This window comes from Cimex lectularius, unplaced genomic scaffold (assembly GCF_000648675.2).
Source record: "Cimex lectularius strain Harlan isolate CLEC.00 unplaced genomic scaffold, Clec_2.1 scaffold68, whole genome shotgun sequence".
In the NCBI taxonomy this organism is placed as follows: Eukaryota; Metazoa; Arthropoda; class Insecta; order Hemiptera; family Cimicidae; genus Cimex; species Cimex lectularius.
This window is the reverse complement of record NW_019392732.1, coordinates 597,849-618,486: the sequence shown is the minus strand read 5'-3', so window position 1 is coordinate 618,486 and position 20,638 is coordinate 597,849. Positions and strand designations below refer to the sequence as shown.

General features: G+C 37.6%; 1 protein-coding gene across 1 annotated transcript in view; it reads left to right on the top strand.

The window, feature by feature from the left end:
* The first annotated feature begins 8,154 nt into the window (after positions 1-8,154).
* LOC106661291 (kinesin-like protein KIF12) overlaps positions 8,155-20,638 on the top strand; it is a 24,614-nt gene continuing 12,130 nt past the window's right edge. Inside the window, exons 1-5 of the mRNA XM_014384581.2 lie at positions 8,155-8,161; positions 8,233-8,338; positions 12,919-12,997; positions 16,163-16,384; positions 19,775-19,918. Of these exons, the coding sequence (XP_014240067.1) occupies positions 8,155-8,161; positions 8,233-8,338; positions 12,919-12,997; positions 16,163-16,384; positions 19,775-19,918 (558 nt within the window). The remainder of the gene's footprint in view (positions 8,162-8,232; positions 8,339-12,918; positions 12,998-16,162; positions 16,385-19,774; positions 19,919-20,638) is intronic.

Here is a 20,638-nt window from a genome sequence, read left to right as displayed (position 1 = left end):
GTGAGAGAGAGTGAGGGAGAGAGAAAGGCAGAGAAAGAGAGATAGAGAGAGAGAGAGAGAGAGAGAGAGAGAGAGAGAGAGACAGACAGAGGGAGAGAGCAATATATATTTCATATAATATAATAGTTTGCGCGTGATCATCTTGTAAAAAAATTGAAAAACTTTCCCCGGTTTCACTTATTTTCAGTCCATCTATGAAATGAATTATGATTCGTTTGAAAGATCTCTTGAAGTCGATTCACACACATCAGTGACGTGACAGTGTCGTGACGGCCTATTCACTCTATTCAGTCAGTGTTTCATCCGGGCCTTGCAGTGAACTTGAGTGGCCAAAATGGCAACGTTTTCAGATGATGAAATTTTGATTATTTTAATTTTGGATGAAGAAGAGGAACCAGAAGCGAGAAAACGGAAGTGGGTCCATCAAGCATCGAACAAGAGAAGGGAATTTGCTGCACAAACAATTAGTGAATGATGGAGCAAAATTTTGCTTGCTGCATAACTTAAGACTTAAATCTCTTACTACATTAAGAAATACCATATACATAATTGCGTTACTTCCGGATTCGAGGAGTGAAACTCGAACACTACAAAATTTACATTTACAGGGAGTGCATTTCATTTACATAAAAAAATATCCACTGATTATTTCAATTCTGATCCTGGATCACTTCCGTGGTTTTCAAATACCCAACAATCTTAAAACAAGTTATAATCGTACTTCACAATTTATTATACCCTGTTGCTATTCATAATTTAATGAACTCATGAGTTTTTCGTCATTCATGTTACCGTGAAAATTGTAATATATCGTCAACAAGAAATCCGACGATCAAGGTCCGGTGACAACGGCAGCACTGTTGGCACGGCCCTGGTTCAAATCCTGTGGAACAAAATGCCGGTCACGACACTGACACGACACTGACAGATAGACTGTTAAAAGGTTATCACGTGTCTCTCTGTGAGTTGTTAACGGCAACAAGCTCTGGTGGTTTTCTTCTATCTGTTTTTGATTTCTAATTTTACATATACTAATTTAAATATGAACAATCAACATTGGAAATACATAATAACATAATATAATTTTCTTTTACACCGCCTGTTTGAATAACGAATAATAAAAAATAAAAAAATCATTTCTCACCCTTTCGATCCATGTAATATTTCGCCAGTATTATAAATGTTCGGCTACTGGCAAAATATATTTATATATGCATTGGATCCAGTGCAACAACCCTTTGAAAAGGTCAAGACCCTTTTCGTGACTGTGCTGACTGGCTACTCGAAGAAATCCTATGGGAAGGCAAAATTGCCTCAACATTATATTGTATAAAAAATAATATACATAAATATATAGATAAATTGTAAAAAAAAAAGTGCATTACGTCTGCAAAACTAGCGAAATTTATTTTACCAAATAGCATCAAAACAGTCCAAAAATGCTTCAAATAAATTATACTGCTTGTACTCACGCAATAATTTCTGTGTTGAATATTGTTTCGTTATTTACACTTTATACTTAATTTATTTACAGTCTGATATATAAATAAATTTATTTTGTATTTTGTAACGTTTATAATATTGATATACACATGTAAATTTGTGCGTAAAACAAAGCCCTTTGTTTGCGAAGTTATAAATATTTTTCAATTATTGGCCGAAACACCGATGTAATAAAACTTTCTGACTGTGAAAAATTCAACTCGTTAATTATTTACAGACATAATCGTCGTTTCCAAATAAGGCAAATAAAGTATAACGGTTATTAGGGCACAAGATAATCAAACTTGATATCAATTTCCTCAACAAGTCTAACATGTTTAACTAAGCTAAACATGACGAGATACGTTTTAAATATCGGGAATATGTATCCAGCAGAAATATGTATTATCAAAGGAACTTAAAGGCTGAAATATAAACAGCCTGAATAACAGGGAAACAACCCAATTTACATTTTTTAAATTAATATTACTAACAAAATTTATAAATTTTATTTAAATCGGTAATTTAATAGATGGATCAATGATTATTAGAAATATCGTTTAAATAAAAATAATCTGCTTTGAAGCACCGAAACAAGATAACTCTTCGATATATCTTATCAAAATGGGTCACAATCGCAGAAACGAAAATAATCAGCTTTATGGCTCACCTTCTTACCACCCAGACCACTTAGTAAAGACTGTTTCTAAACTGCTTTCAATTTGATATTTATAAATTGCATTTTAATCGACTGAAACAGCAATAATCGTTCGTATTAATCCTAGTACGCACTGGGATTCTTTGAGTCGATTCGTGTTGCGGGGCAGAGTCGGGGCTGCGTCGCAACAATCAATCTACGCAGCCCCGACTCTGCTCCGCGACAAAGAATCGTGTCCAGACCAAGATTCAGTTCACATTCATCAGTGCCTGCGAAAATGACGGAGGAACTAGCTCTTTCAGGAATATCTCTTGCTATTTTTTGCATTGTACGTAGTGAATCCAATCGGAGGTGCATTAAAAAACGCCCAAAAAGATGGATTCGACAAATATTTCATGGGAATCAGCACGGGAAAAATCTTTTAGACACGTTGCATTAAATGATGGCGCAGGGTTCAGAAATTTTTTGAAGATGTCCCCCGACAGATTTCGAAACCATTTTAATGAAAGTTGGTGGTCAAATTTCCAAGAAAGATACCAACTTTCGGGAATCTATCTCTGCGGCCAACAGATTAGCTGCCACTCTCTGGTTCCTAGCGAGTGGAGATTCGTATACAAGCCTCATGTACACCTTCAAAATTTCAAAACAATGTCAGATTTCGTTCCAGAAGTATGCGAAGCCATCATGCATCGTTGTTTGCGGCAAAACGTTCAATGTTTGGCTTTTCCACAATTTCTGTATTCCGTAAATGAAACATCCTACAAACACCGATAGGAATGTATTCGATAAACTGTAATGTCAACTCGGTACTCCACAACATACCTTTATTCAAGTCACTGTCAAAATCTTCAAGAAAACACTACAACGTCAACTAAATAAATGAAGCAAGCTTGTTCCGATTCACGTCCGCACTGGCAAATGTTGCGCAACATGAGTCAAAGAATCCCATGTCGGATGGGATTCAAAAGAGTCCGAAAATGGTAGCCTGCAACACACCAGATTCATCGCAACAATGAGTCGGGGCAGCCCGGACTCAGGCTAGACGCAGCCGAGACTCTCCGGAGATTCAAAGAGTCGACTCAAAGAATCCCAGTGCGTACTAGGCCTTAGATATGGGCAAAAATCGCAAAGGGGAATGTAGCCAGCGTATTGTCTCACCCTGCTTTTAACCCAAACGACGCGCCGTCCGTATCAACTGTTTTAAAAACGATTAGCATACGTGCATCAAGTGCTGAAACAACCCAACTTGTCTAATCATCGTATGACATGGGCGAAGTATTGGTAGGACGGAAAGTAAGCGTGTTGCCTCACCCTGCTTATAATCCTGAACACGTTTCATCAGTGAAAACGGTTCTAAAACTGGTTTTAAAACTAAACATTTCATTTTCGTCGACTGAAATGCAAAAACAATTCAACTCTTCTGTTCATTGTTTGCGTTTGGCAATATTTGAAGAAAAAAAACTGGTTGCCCACAGCCAACAACAGGATGCCAAACACGTGCCATCAGTGAAAACGTTTCACAATTGGTTTAAAAAAAGAAATGATGCGCTTTAATCGAGTGAAGTCATTTCTAATCATCTTTTGACACGGGCAACATTCACAAGAAGGATACTTACTACTTATAATCCTGACAAAATGATATTAGTGAAAGCGATTGTTAAACCAGTTTAAAAATATTTTACATTGATCAACTGAAATTCTAAAACAATTTGTTTAATGTTTGCGTTTGACAAGATCGAATTTCCAACAAAAATGATGAGTCAAGAACTAGCCTCGCCCTGCTTATAACCCTAACGTTACAGTCATCTATATCCACTGCAATAATCGGGTTTTAAATGCGAAATATTACACATAATGAAATAAAACGCTGAATAATGCCACTTTCCTATGCAAAATTACCAAAAATGAAAACTTGCCTCACCCTGTTTATAACCTTAACGCTGCGTCATCAAACTGATTTTTGAAACGAAATACTTGAATGATATTTAATGAATATTTAATCAACTGAAATGCTAAAACAATTCAACCCTTCTGTTCGTTGTTTTCGTTTGACAAGAAAAAAATTTGTAACAAATATGAGGAGTGAAGATCTAGTCCTGCTGATAACCCTGACTTTACATTCAAATATGTCAACTGTTTTAATTGGTTTTTAGAAAATGTTACATATAATCAAATAATATGGTGAATGAACCCAACACTCCTTACATAGTTTGTCTTTGACAAGATCAAAATTACCAGAAATGGAAGCAGACAGCGTCTTGCCTCGCCCTGCTTAAAACCCTAACGTTAAGTAATCTAATCACTTTTGTATTTTTGTATCAAAACTGGTTAGACTTGTCACATATAAATATTTATGTAATGACTGTATCTGTATATGTAGTACTGTCTTTCTGAGTGTGGCTGAGATAAAAAAGCTATATAAAAAGCAAATTTATTAATTATTCTAATGTAGTTTTTCTAAAACCTATCTAATAATTCCATCTCATATTTCATGCTAGTCTTAAGGGATGGTTAGGGGTCACGACAGCTCAAGTGGTAGAGCAGGGGAAGGCCGAAGATCGTGGGTTCGAATCTCGCTCGTGACACTGACTTTTTTTATCTCAACTAAAAACCTTAATTAATTGAAAGATATTAATTGATCAAGCGGACCACGAAAATTAATTTAACTAGTCTTAATGATGAGGGCTTTGGGAAGCATTTAAACTTGCAGTTATTAAAGTATTAATATTTAAAAAAATTTATGTTTAAAAACAAAAATCAAAAATATTCATAAATAAATTTTCAAATGATTTCGCAACGGAATAGAATACAATACAAAATAGCCCGTTTATCGTTCAGGATCGATGATCGTCCCATAAAACTCTTCAACGTCATACAGGCCAGGAAATTTCCAGAAGGATTGCCGTTTTAGAATTATTAATGAGGAATTGTCCGTTCACGATTTCCGGCCGGATCGATAAAACTACCAGCCGCCTTTTTCTTTCACTTCATAAAGGTTTCATGAGGAAGATCGTGGACAAGGTCGGCCTAGGGTTAAGAAAGTCTTTTGACCCCATCGCATGATACGCCCTGAAACATTAACAGACCAACATAGATAACCATTCTTCTGTTGAATCTGACAATTTGCTAAACTATAACGTGATTATATTAACAAAACAGATTTAACGCGCATTTAAAACTCGAAACTACGCAGTTGTATTTCGAATAAAATATACGTTAAAGTTTGGCATAAAAAATATAAACAAAACAAGTCAACTGTCATTCCTTCTTCTCTTTTTCAGTAAATACTAAAGAATACACTATTTTTTAAAAATCTAAATGTCAAAAGGGTAAAACTGTAAATATTCGAAGCGAAACGACCCGCTTGATTTATCAAATGTTTCTATTCGTATATGTTCATTTTAAATTTATTTTATTCTGCAATCCCATCATGACTTCATAAAATGGGATAAAAAATAAAGACAAAATATTTTAAACGAATTCAGAGATTCGAACCCGGGACAGTGATAAGTCCGCTATGTCAACGCCCAAACAGTTGCGGGACGACCCAACCTCCGGACCTTACCCCAAGGAAGCGCCCCCCCCCCCCCGACGCTAAAAGCAATACAAACATTTTCAAAAGAAAGTGGGCCAGATAGGCAGAGAAGCACTGTCGATTTACTTGCCCGAGGAAAATATTCTGACTCTACTCAGAATCAACCTCACCCGATTAAGCTCGTGCGAATTCGACGCATGGACAATTACTTTTGGGCCAAAGCCTGCATGACATAGCGAAAAATTGCTCGATGTGTTCTACTTAACCGAAGAGTGAAAATCATTGGCTCCGTATAGAGAGCACGTTGGAATTGTGCTTGAGCACGGCAGAGAGTATCTGGGTTCCCTGTTCCAATTCTTGGAAAAAATAGGGTTGTTTGTATTCTACATGATAATGATGGTTTTGTCCCGCCGTGTGTGTGACGGCTCCAAAACCGGCAAGGGTTCGGGAGCTGGGGTCTTTGGGATGAACCCCAACCGAACTGACGGTAAACCTAGGCAAGTATCCTACAGTTTTCCAGTCTGAAATCATTGCGATTGTACAATGTGCCAGAGAAATAGCTAGAGAGAAAAGCAGCGACCCTGAAAGTTTTGTTAAACCTCTCACCACTTCATATTTTAATCCAAGGAGAAGCCAGAGCAGCAGCCCACAGGATCATACATGGACAACCATCTGCTAGGATAGGCCATGCGAATAAACAATGGATATTGAGGGAGAAGATACAGGCAGATGCCATACTAGGTATGCCAATTGTTGCTACTGCTCTAAAGTACAACTTCACCAAGAAGTACAAAGTACTGATACCACAACGGGAAGAATGAGCCAAGGGAACACCACTAAAGGCAAATTCCTACTGGTACACTGACGGCTCCAAAACCGGCAAGGGTTCGGGAGCTGGGGTCTTTGGGATGAACCCCAAGACCGAACTGATGGTAAACCTAGGCAAGTATCCTACAGTTTTCCAGTTTGAAATCATTGCGATTGAACAATGTGCTAGAGAAATAAAAAGGCTAGGAATACATTCCCGGAAGATAGCCATTTTCTCTGACAGGCCGGCAGCTCGCAGGGCCTAGCCTCACGCGTGGCGAAGGCAAAGGGTGTTTGGAAATGCATGGAGGCCCTGACGGAAGCCAGCGACACAAATGATCTGACATCCCTGGACATTCGGGGCATAGAGGCAACGAAAAGGTTGACATGTTGGCCAAAAAGGGAACTCTACAGGCCCAGAACCCTACAGCCTGCCACAAAAGAGGATACATGTTAAAATGGATCCTTAATGAGTCCAAAACCTGGTTGAACAATACCACAGGTATGAGTCACGCGAAGAGATTCATAGAAGGACTATTCGCAAAACTTACAAAAGAATTACTGGAAGGCAACCAGGATTCTGGTTGGACGCGTGACGGGGCAATGCTTAAGACTTAAGAAAGCACATGCACCGATAGGAGTACAGACAGAAGAAACACTGTGCAGATACTGCAGAAAGAGGAGAAGACCACAGAACACATTTTATGTTTCTCGAAGGTCTATGTAGGTGTAGGTCCTTGCAAATAGGACAAGAAAAACCACAAGCAAGATCCTACACCAAGGAACCGCTGGCAAAGCTGTGGAGGCTGGTTAATTGCCTGAAGCTGGCCAGTGAGTTATAATTAACAGAGGATCACAATAGATCTATTTAGGTCGAGGTGCAGTAAGCCTTGTGGCCGCCTCTCTTATCCCAGTCCATATCCCAATCGCTGCCTGTGTTCTGATTTAATGCATTTATTAGCGTGAATTTAATGTCAAGTACTCCACCACCCTGACTGAGTGAATGGTGTGTATTAAACAGTGAGTGAGTGTGTGAATGTGTCTAGATTTAAAAACTGATGGTTTATCGAAACGACTTAGCAGTTGATAACCCGTTTTTTAAATTACAAAAACCTAAAAATTGCGGATAGCCTGCGAGAAGTGATACTCAGTTCTATGCGTATGTGTGTGATGTAAATGTAAGTAATCAATTATGTCCACCATTTTTCTATATTGTATAAAAAAGCGTTAATAAAATTGTATAAATGTTTATTTATGTGTACGTCATAGATTATATTTAATAATCAGTTGTCTTGATTTATCTATCTTGGCTGTTTCTTTTTGGTCAATATTGTCATAAGTTCAATGAATGGCTGTCATCGTTGTCACGATTAATAAACCATATTATTATATTTATATTATTAGTTTATTATTTCAACCACGTAAATTCAAAATAAATACCTTCTGAATCCGAATTCGACGGATCTGACATTTTTCTTCAAACACCTCTGGGGACGTTTTATCTCGAAGGAAACCGGTCCCGGACAAAAATCTACAGGATCGAAGTGCAATATCTTTCCCAGAGAAAAGTCAATTTACGTAAATTAACTTCTATTAAGGTGATAATGGACGCCCTGTTTTAACACGATCTGCAGCAAGAGAATGAAAGGAATGCGAAGTTTTACTATCTGACATGTCGAGTAAATTTACCGACAGATGGAAAAAATCGGCCTATCACCAGTGATCAATAAGATTTTGTTTTTATCTTCAGATCCTCCTCGTATATCGCGACCGTTGGCAAATAGGCCTTGTTTGTATATCGATTGCGCTTACCATTCAACTGACCTCCCAAGGCCAAGATCACTTTCACACGCCAAGTATACGGACTTTTTTTTAAGTCCCGACTTACTTTTGACATGTTTCTTTAATTATAAACATTAAACGTTCAATTTGAAAAATACTACACGGCTGAACTTTTTTATCATGAAGTTTTGATTATAGAATTCCTTCAAAATTTGGGGGATTTCTAATTTCAACCTTCGGAGATGTCGATGTTTTGACGTCGTGTGGATAAAATCAAACCGCCAGGTAAAGCCGAGTACATAGATAAATTATTTTAAAAAAACTGCAGAAAAGAATAACGGCGACATGGACCAGAAGTTCCCACGAGAACGCCTAAGGGGAACAAAATTGTAGAAGTTAACAGTGTCGCTCGTTTGTCCAAATTGCCGTTGTAAAAAAAATAATAATAATAATGACCAAACATCTGGAAACGTACGGGAAATTTTCCAAACGTAACGTTTATTGTCAATGTAAAGGGGCAAGCACGACTGTAAAGAGTAAGCAGAATTTCGTTTCGTAATAACTTACAAATAATAACAAGATATAAAATATTGTCAATAAAAATTATATTTTTATATATTTATAATATTTTAAATATTACAATTAATTAAGGTTTTTAGTTGAGATAAAAAAGTCAATGGCACGAGCGGGATTCGAACCCACGACCTTCGGCTAGATACGCCGCTGCNTGTGATGTAGGTTTCAGAAAAACATTTTCTTTATCGTCCCAACGTTTCGATCTTTATTGAGCCCTGAAGATGATCTCAATAAAGATCGAACCGTTGGCACGATGCCATGAACGATGAAAGTGTCATTGAGATATTGCTGTTTTATGTATATATACTTTGGCTTTTGAAGTTGTGGGGAAGGAAGTCCGGATAGAAAGACATTTTTGTGTAAGGAGTCGGCTTCTTTCAGGTGAAAATGTCTTCCCGACTTCCTTCCCCACCCCCTTCAAAATCCAAAGTATATATACATAAAACAGCAATATTTCACTGGCACTGTCAACACGACACACAAGGATGACACATCTGCACGGAAAACAAACACTTTGAGAGAGTACAAATACTTTGATTGAATCTAAAATTTTCTAGCATTGTATGAATTCATTATTTTTAATCTAAAATTTTGTAGCGTTGTATAAATTCATTTTTTAATTTTTTTTTTAATCTAAAATTTTCTAGTAAATTCATCATTTTTTCCACATCCTACATGTATTTGTAAAATTCAAACAATGTTTATAAATTCCAGGCTCTGAAGATGATCTCAATAAAGATCGAAACGTTGGCACGATAAACAAAATGTTTTTCTAAAACCTACGTCACACCAGACCCCATCTCACGATCTCCGAATAATCATTGACTAACGGTCACTAAACACCACACATTTCTAGAAGACGACTATGTTCCAATAGTACTTTTTAAAAGGATAGTTCCTACTCACAGTAAGTTGTTTTGCAACGATCCGGATTTCGAGCCTTTTAGNTTAATCTAATTATTTTAATTGTTATTATTTTTATAGTAATTTATAGTAATATTAAGTATTTATTATTCTAATATTTATTTGTGTTATAATTTCCGCGTTTCACACGTTCAAATTGAGCGTCATTAAAAAAACCAGCTCGAGAGACGTGGTTGTAGAAGCAATCTGATGATGAGCTAAAAGGCTCGAAATCCGGATCGTTGCAAAACAACTTACTGTGAGTAGGAACTATCCTTTTAAAAAGTATTGAACGCCACACTCACTCCATCATTTATCATTTCTATACGTTCCAATAGTTCGAATTTTTCTAAAAAACATTACAAACACATATAAAGTAAAATTGCAGTAAAGAAGAAAAGATTATTTTAGAGATGTAATATTTGTGACATTATTTCTGGGATGCTGTATTGTTCTCCCGATATTTTTTCTTCTATTTAGCAACCGGGGTGAAAGTAGGACGAGTAATCGATAAGTGCGTCATTAGTCGACATTTGAGACTTATATCCCAAATGACAATGACGCTTGGACGATAGGAACCCTGGCAAATTCCCCCAGTTTATGGATTTCCGATATCGTTTATAATTTTTAAACGAATCGCCAGTCTCATGATAAAACGCGGATTGTCCCGTCGCGCAGAACATATTCGGTTGTTGTTGTTGTTGTAATTTTTTTTTTTTTTGAACAACGACGATTCCATCTGAACACGCAACGCTACATCGACACACAACAATCGCGACCGTTATCTATCGATGGTTAATGGAAAAAGTTAAACACTTAGTCGATCCCGTAGAAATAATTTTTAGTCGTTTGTTTTTCGTTTAATTATTTCTCGGTAATAAACAATAAAAATTGCAAAACTTTAGTCAAGTCGATTTATTTTAAAACTTTAGTCGCTGTATTACGATTTTAATTAACCAAAAAAAAAGCAAAATATTTAACATTTTACAGTTCAAAGCAAACTTAAGGGCATTTATTATTATTATTTAAATTCAGTTAACGTTTTAAATTTAAGTTCCAAAGTCCAATTTATGAAATAGTACGATAGTTTGTGTCGGCAACGAAGGAAGTCAGACAGATACAAGACGGCGTCCCACAAGGTAGCATTATTGGCCCCACATTTTATATCATTTAAACTGCTGACCTATTTCTACTCTCTAATATCATTAACACCGCCATTTTGTTCTCTAATCGGGTCCTATCCAAGCTACATCAAACATCCAGAACACCTTGAGCTTATCGAAGACCGGTGCCGAGGTGGAAGTGGAGGACAATTGAATGAAGAAAAATGTTCTAAGTCACATAAAAAAAGTCCTGCACTCCACTCTGCATCAACAACAAAGATATACCGATTTCCATTCAAGACAAACTCCTAGAGAGCAGGCTGACACGGAATCCCCACAGAAGATTTAAGAGGAACAAATCATACGAAATGGGGTTCCGCCAAGCCATCCAATCCTTCTAATCAAGAGACTTCAGACAAATTTTCAAAGCTCCTTACTACTCACTTAACCCTAACCTCATTTTCCCGAACGACCTTAACGTTCCTTTGGTTAACGAACGGATCCGTTCTCGATTCCAAAAGTTTTCACATCAACCTCTCCCCAACATTGGATGGTTTCTTTGGCATGTGTCTTCTAGGAGCAGCGCTGGCATTACTGTGTGACCGTGTCAAAAAAGTTTTAACGACGTATGTAGTATACTATGTACTCTAAATAAATGTATAGAGTACAAATAAAATAATTTTAAAACAGTTTGTGTAATTACACGAGTGTGCCAATTTATTAGTCTTTATTAGTAATAAAACTCATTTGAGATTCAAAATTTGAACATTTATTTGTTGTACAAGTGTCATACATAAATGTAAAAGAATTTGGTGTTTGAGTTTTTTCTTTGACTACTCTTTATTGGTAGAAAAGACGTTTCGAATTTTAGGGTTCAAAGTAAAGTTATGGTATGCCATGAAAACTTAAAGTAATAAAATTTAGCGATTTTATAAAAAATGACAAAGTTGATGTGTAAATGCAAAATTTTGTCTTATTTATCTTTCTGTTAGAAAAAAAACAGTGAATGTTTAAAATTCCAGGGTTCATGATTAAATTATGGATATGTCATAGATAAAATCTTAGTTTGCAATAAATAAAGAGCAATTTTTCTTGTATTTTTTATTAGTAAAAAATTCAGTTAAAATATCAAAAAATAAAACATATTTTGTGGTTTATTTAAAACCTATGGGCATTACAGATTATCTGTGATTAAAAGTTGTGGTTCAAGACAAACTTATGGACATGTCAAAAATAAATTACAGAAATAAAGTCAGATTATTTTATTGAAATGTTAATCAGTTTGTTTTATGACCCAAGGAGTTTTCCTTTTATTCATCTTTATTAATAGAAAATTAAGCTAAAATTCAAAGTTCGGAATTGAAATTATTAAAAACGGTCATTAATGATTATTCGGAGATCGTGAGATGCGGTCTGGTGTGACGTAGGTTTTAGAAAAACATTTTCTTTATCGTGCCAACGTTTCGATCTTTATTGAGATCATCTTCAGGCCTCAAAGTGTTTGTTTTCCGTGTAGAAGTCATTCTTGTGTTTCCTCTCAACACGACACACAAGAATGACACATCTACACAGAAAACAAACACTTTGAGCCCTGAAGATGATCTCAATAAAGATCGAAACGTTGGCACGATAAAGAAAATGTTTTTCTAAACCCTACCTCACACCAGACCGCATCTCACGATCTCCGAATAATCATTGACTAACGGGTCACTAAACACCACACACAGTCATTAGTATTCAACTTTCATAAATAAATTACGGTACTATTATTTAAATATGGATTAAACTTTGTGTTTCCTGACCTTTTATTAAAGAAATTATTAATTCTTGGATTTTTGGTTGTATTAGAGCGATAAAGGTTTTTTAAAGCTGGCAGTATGCGAAGTTTAAGTTCAAAATTTCAAGTTTTGGGACTATTTCGAGGGCTGTTATTATTATTGAAAAAAATTCGGTCTAAAAATCATGTGTGCCTCGATTCAAAGCGCGTCCTGCCATCAGTGGGAAGCTCCAGAGGCCATCGCGGCAAATCGCATACTTTAAAAAAAATTGATTTTTATTATTTTTTATTCCAGAGTGAGGCCGTTGAACAACCGAGAGAAGAAGCAAAACGATGGCTCGGTGATCGAGTTTCCTGGAAATGGACAAGTCCTCGTAAGTAATTCGAAAGGCAATTTGCACAGGTCGATAAAATCAAACCAAATTGACGCCCGCGTCAAGGCCGGGGATAGTTAATTCGCCGTTTATCTCTTTTCATGCATTTAGCCAAAAGTCAGAATTGACTCAGTTTTGACAGTTATGTTCGGCTGTCTTTCCGCCTCCGACGGTTAATTTTCCAATTAGCTATTTAAAAGCCGACTTACCAAGATCACGGCTTTCGTGAAACTCCGCCCTTTTCGTTCATTCAAATGACTTAAATTTGCATATTGTATTCTCGGAAATGCTACAACCCAATGCGGTTGTATCAGAGCGATTTCGCAATCTTACAAAACTTTAGGCAAAGTTCAGGTGAGGAATGCAATACGCCAGAATATTTGGAAAACACAAGAATGGCTGTCAGATTGGAGAAATTCTTACATCACTATTACAAAAAAAGGGAATCAGTAAAGAATATTCAAACTATCGAACAGTGCACTTAATCGCCAATAAGGTAATGTTCACGATGTTGCAAGGTAGACTCCAGCATTCATGGAGCGAGAATTGTACAACCTGGGCTTAGAAAAGGCAGAGGAACCAGAAACCAAATGGCCAATATCCGCTGGATAATGGAGAAAGCCAGCTAGTTTCAGAAAAACATCTATTTCTGTTTTATTGACTATTCTAAAGGCTTTGACTGTGTAGATCATAATCACCCACCCAGGGAGTTGTAGCCCACTTAATGTGGAACTACAGCGACGACGGGTGATATAATGTGGTTAAGGCTCGGGGCCCTGAAAAGGGGCACCTTGTGTCCTCATCCACTCCCTCTCTCAATCCAGGTTCCTTCACTCTTTCCTGTGACCCTTCCCAACCCTTGTTACAAGGGGGGTGTCCGAGCGCAAAATAAAGGTGCAGCCCTGAAGGCGTTGCAACCTCTCTAAGGCAGCTGTACTCGTGTCGGCATGGGCGGCGGGTGCCTTATCAGAGGCACACGAGGGTTAAGGTACCAGATCCAGTCTGCATAGACGGGGGAGGGTGCATAACCATCTGAACTACGGGGTAACAGAAATGTTCCAAAATTCAGCGCCTGTTACACTGGGAATGGATACGTAGTGGTTCGTGGTGACGCCCCTGGCGGGAACTTAGAGAAGAGGCTGTCTTCTACCTGTGACTTCGCATGAAACTTGCGTACGACCACCGGCAGCGTATAAGCGTTGACGACGCTATGATTATGCTGAAAAGTCCCTCGAATGCGTGAGTAAATGGGTAGTGAATCGGTTGCTCCTACTTGAGTATGCTTTGCATGTAGGTGTAGTAGGTGTAGACTGAGCTCGATTGGAGGGTTTTACCGTAGGCGGTCTCCTCTAGGGGGTGGTTAGCAATTCCGCTTTAAACAAAACCGCGGCCGGAGCGGATCCGGTAGTTTCTACGCTAGAGAAGCCCCAATACTCTGGGAGATAGAGTGGCCTTCTCTATCTAGGGATTGCGCGGGGGACCAGGCTGATGTATTTCGGCTTAGGTAGCCCTTTGCACGCGGCATACGGTTCGATGCTTAATGCGGTCCCGACCACTCGGAATGGGCAAGCGAAGAGCGAGGTTGTCTTGGCCCCTCGGGACTGAGCTGCCTCTACACCAACGCTGCGGCAGTAACACACTTCTGTCGTATGCAGAGGTGCGTCAGCTCTCATCTTGAGAATCAAAACGTCCGATAAGGCCGAATACGTTCGGTGCGGACATTAAAGATCCTCATTGTCCTTTTAAGGACGACCGAGTATACGGGAAAGGATGTGTAGATCATAATAAATTGTGCCAAGTTCTTGGTGGTATGGGGATACCAAATTGTCTTGTCTACCTCTGTAATCTGTATAACGACAAAGTAGCAACCGTAAGAAAAGAGCACGGACCACCGGACTGGTTTAAAATTGGGAAAGGAGTACAGCAGGGTTGTACACTCTACCCAACCTATTCAACCTGTATGCACAACACGTGTTGAACGACGTGCTGGGCTTGAGGAATCTGAGACTGGAATTAAAATCACTGGAAGAATTAACAATCTCAGATGTACAGGTGATACCACTTTGATGACTGAAAGCGAGGAGCAGGTGAGGAACCGTATGACAAAGTTTACAGTTAAACTTCAAAAAAACCATGATTATGACAACCAGCTTCATAACTAGCAAATAAATGGAGAAATGTAGAGGCAGTGACAGACTGTATTTCTAGGGACAAAGATTGCTGCAGACGCTGACCTAATCCAGGAAATCGAAATCGATGTCAGAAGCAATTGTAAACTAGAAAAGGCAATGGTATTCTAATAGTAACCCGAAGGCTAGAAGGCCCATAAGGACGACGGAGCAAAGGAAGATAGATTCCTTTGAACTGGTAACAGGGTACCACGGAGGAGAAGTTGATGCTAGGAAAAGTGAAGGCAAAAGGAAGAGGGTCGTCCAATGGCAAGATGGATGGTGATTATTCTGGGGGTGACGGACTCAACATGGCGAACTGGATTGGTGACGGCCGTCAGGAAGCTCTGCCTTGGGCTGACCCATGAAGTCAGGAACAGTCGGAAGGGACTGAACGAATAAACATGCACAAACGAAACAACTGAGACAGCAATTCCTTGACCCTTTCCAAAACTTGTAAGCTAAAAATTAACAAGCATCATATCAATAAAAAAACATTATTTCAAAGGAAAAGTGGCTGAATGAATTATGTAAAGATAATTTAAAGCCTATCTCATAATAAAAACAATTTTGTTTGTATGATACCGCAGTACAAAGTATGAGACTTAAAAGTCTTGTTCGCAAACGAACTTATCTAAAATCTCTTTTTTTCTCTTGAAACTTTACAAATAAGTCTTCAAGACTTTCCATTTTTCCCAAGTTCACGGTTTTCGTGCAGCGCCGCCTAATTCTTTCATGATTATTCATAAGCACGACATGCATTCCGGGCGTTAAACAAACCGGATCCATTTTTGGAGAAAATACTTACGAAGCTAGACGAGCCGGTAATGTTCGATGTTGATTAAATAACGATAATAATTATTCTATTCGTTACCTGATTATTCAATGTCCAAATAATAAAAATCACTCATGAATAGGAGGTACATTGGAACACCATCAATATTACCAAATGGCCATAAAAACCGTTTCTTTGAAGATTTTCTTGTTTCGTTTTCAGCTGACCGGGTTGAACGACATCCCTGGTGTCAAGGGGTCGAAGACGAAGCAGTTTTCCTACAACGTCGTCTTCGAACCTGCTGCGACCCAGGAGGACGTTCTCCAGTACTCTGGGATCACGAGGCTCATCGAAATGGCCGTCGACGGATTCAGCGCCACTGCGTTCTGCTACGGGCAGACTGGAAGCGGGAAAACTCACACGCTCACCGGACCTCCTTTTCTAGTATGTTCAAACTTATTCTTGAAAATATTTTTTAGATGATAAAAGCATTATTAACTTAAGGGTTATTTATGCATATCGTTGCTCTAGAGTCTAGAGAATAGTTCAGACTGCATATCCTAGATCAACTTCCTCATTTCATACGTTTCCACTCAGTATTTAAGCTTTAGTTTTTAAAATCATGATTTACTTGCATGCAGGAATGGTTGTGTGCCATCTTGACAAAAAAGACACACGGTCAACCCGTCATTATGATCAATACCGTCAACAACCAACCAATACCTTCAACTTCCATTCTTTCACTCGTTCTCTTTCCACAATTCGAATAAAAGAGTTGTACGAGCATGTAATTATCCCAAGTTCCAAGCATTTCAAGTAACAAGGACATCTCAGCTCTCGACTTTCTTCTGGCTTACGCAATTTAATTACGAGGTAGGGTAATTTCTTCGGGCGTGCTCTCTCCGGCAGTCTTATAATCTAATTTAAAGTTTTCTTTGTCTTGTTTTTTTTGTAATCAAATTACCATTAACGTAGTTTATTAATTTTAGAAAGTCGTTTTAAAGTTTAACCCTTTCTCTCTGCGTCTGTGAACGATTGGCCGTATATGCTAGCGTTTTGTTTCTACGGTCGGCTCGAACGTCCAAACCAGAAATAAAAGTTGACATTGAAAAGAAAGGTCGTAAAAGGCAGGCCATCTCAAATCCCATTTGTTAAAGTCTTGTGCGCCTTTTCTCGTTAGTGTTCGGCTTTATTCATTTTTCCAATTGGACAATATCGACTCATTTGGTCCTTGAAACACGCGAGCGACGATGTCAGTCGAACATTCGCCAAATCGCATTACAAGCGAAGCATGAATCACGTGGAGAATCCTCCATCAATCAGGACTGGACTGCACATCAATAACACACATGCTTCGTAGGAATACGAAGTGTGTAATAAATAAACCATGTGACAGAGGCTTTCAACATCCCATTGGAGGGTGAGTTTTAATTATATTATATAAGCATCTTTATTAATACTAAATCGTATTATAATTGTGTAAATAAAGATGATTATCATTTTTTATTTGCCTGTTGAGGTGTTTAAAAAAGCAAATTAAACCATTACTACGTACCTGTCTTGAAGGATTAGCATATATTAAGATGGGATTGTATTGTTTGATTCAATCCCCGCTTCCAAATTTTAAAGGTTCTTCTGGGACCAAGTACCCTTGAATAATTAATTGTGAACACAACATAATTACAAAAATTCAAGCCTGATAAGGCTATATAAAAATAAATACATCCAAAATGAAAATACGCTCCAATGGAAATTAATCGAAACAGGGACAGAAGAGGTTATGTCGTTTGAATCCACATCTGCCTTCAAATCGTAAACGATATGTTCATTATATTTACTACAGCGGCCAATATGTAGAAGTTATGTCGTTCGACTCTACGAAATTGTAATGTTACGTCGTTTGAATCCACTGCTGTCACCAAATTTTAGAAGGCTCTAGCTGGCAAAAATCGTAGAAATTTTGCCGTTTGAATTTACTGATGGCACCAAATAATAGAAGTTATGTCGTTTAAATCCACGGCTCATACTAAATTGAAGAAGTTATGTCGTTTGAATCCACGGCTCATACTAAATTGAAGAAGTTATGTCGTTTGAATCAACTGCAGCCACCAAATTGTAGAAGTTATGTTGTTTGTGCTGCATCTAATTGAATCTACTGTTACCATCTAATTGTAGATGTTTTGTAGTTTGAATTCACTGCTGACAAAAAAATTTAGAAGCCATATCGTTTGGCTCTACTCCTGCCACAAAATCGTAGAAGTTATGCCGTTTGAATCTACTACTGACACCGAATAATAGACGTTATGTCGTTTGGCTCTACTGCTGCCACAAAATCGTAGATGTTATGTCGTTTGAATCTACTGCAGCTACCAAAATGTAGAGGTTATGTCGTTTTAATCCACTGCAGTCACCAAATGGCAGAAATTATGCCGTTTGAATCTACTGCTGACACCAAATAATTGAAGTTATGTCGTTTGAATCCACGGTTCACACTAAATTGAAAAATTTATGTCGTTTCGTTCTACTGTTGACACCAAATAATTGAAGTTATGTCGTTTGAATCCACGGCTCACACTAAATTTAAGAAGTTATGTCGTTTTAATTACTGTTGACACCAAATAATTGAAGTTATGTCGTTTGAATCCACGGCTCACACTAAATTTAAGAAGTTATGTCGTTTTAATCTACTGGAGCCGCCTAATTGAATAAGTTATGTCGTCTGAATTCACTGCTAACACCAAATTGTAGAGGTTATGTCGTTTGGATCTTCTGCAGCCACCAAATTGTAGAACTTGGTTATCTGACTACAAGACCGTGACTAAATTGTACGAGTCATGTTCTGTGCTATCAAATCTGCCATCATATTATAAAAGCTATTGTTTGATTGCACCGCTGTCGTCAAATTTTAGAAGTTTCGAGATCTGATTCAACGGGTTCCACCATTCAATTTTTCGGTTTTCATTGTTATATATAAGACATTCTAGCTACTAGTGAACAAGTTTTTACTGAACTTCAATTAGAAGTTTTAACCGGAAATAATACGTTTTTCTCGAGTTTCCCAGTTGTAAATCTTGTGATTGCCTCAAGTATTAAGAGGTCTTGGAGAAATATAATAGCCCGAATTTCTCTTTGTAATTTTTTTAAGTATTATAATAACGATCAATTTTATTGTGAAATTAGTGAGGCGGGATGAAAATTGGGTTCTTTATAACAATACAAGTTTCGGCATAGGCAGAAATTTCACTCGGGCTTGAGACGTGCAGCATCGCCCACTTTCGCTATTACGAATTGTGCCGCACAATGGAAAGGAATGGACAATGCAAACTTATGCGAACTGAAAGACAGCGGTCAAACATCGTAGATATCGACAATCCCCGTAAATAATTAAAGATTCTTACTAACATTCTAAACAACCCAGAATATTTTATGTAATAACAAGTCTAACACAACCAAAAATACAATTAAATGGGAGAATATATGGGGGGGTTCTTGCATATTTTTCTTTACTGCTTGAATTTCCCATTTGGGGTGTTCTTTGTACTAACATGACGGGGAAAAAACATAGTAATTAAGTTTATATTTACCTCCTACGTTATTACCTACTAGATTTTGACAATTTTCAAGAAATTTGATGCAGAAAATTATTTTAAGATGGAAAAAACACGATAACGAGCGTCGTCGCTCGTGAATGAAGTAACCTTGTCCGTTGAACTTCTGTTCAATGCCGCAACACCACAAAGGCACAATGCCACCCTATCGAGCCTAAAAGTCGCCCTCTTACCCATTTGATTTAAGAAGATTTTCCAATAGAAATTTGATTTGTTTTTGTTTCAGTTCAACGGTAAAAAGATGAACTTCTACTCCGCTGACCACGGACTGATATTAAGGTCGTTCATGTACCTCTTCAAAGTGATCCAGGAGAAGAGCAACGTCCATTTCATACTAAAAGCTTCCTTTTTAGAAATTTACAACGAAAAGGCAAGTCAACGATTTTAGTTTATGTTTTAAAATTAATTAGATGGTTATGAGTGTATTTTAAAGAAATGTGAACAATCTGATCATATTAGATAATACTAATCAACTTATGTTGGTCAAAGACTCACTGTGAAACTAAACAAAATCTTAAAGTTGAGTTTGACAGTGTATCAAGGATAGCCATGTAATGGCTTAAACGGTAAATATGCTAAGGAAACATTTCAGAACTCCTTGAAGTCCTGGAAGGTTAGGCATGATCTTCATCTATCAAAATTCTTTCAATTTAGTGACAGAATATAATCACAAAACAGCTTTTTTTTAATTTTTGTATCTATAACTTGAAGATTGGCATATGTCAACCTTGGCGTGTCAGCAGAGCCAAGCGGATCCATAGACACCAAATTCATTTAATCCCTGAAAAATTTATGAACTCTTTGAAATCCTGAATGGATAGGCATGATCTTCATCTATCAAACTTCTTTCAATTTAGACAGAATATAATCTCAAAAAAGCTTTTTTTTTTATTTTTGTATCTATAACTTGAAGATTGGCGTATGTCAACCTTGGCGTGTCAGCAGAGCCAAGCGGATCCATAGACACCTAATTCATTTAATCCCTGAAAAATTTATGAACTCCTTGAAATCCTGAATGGATAGGCATGATCTTCATCTATCAAACTTCTTTCAATTTAAGACAGAATATAATCACAAAAAAGCTTTTTTT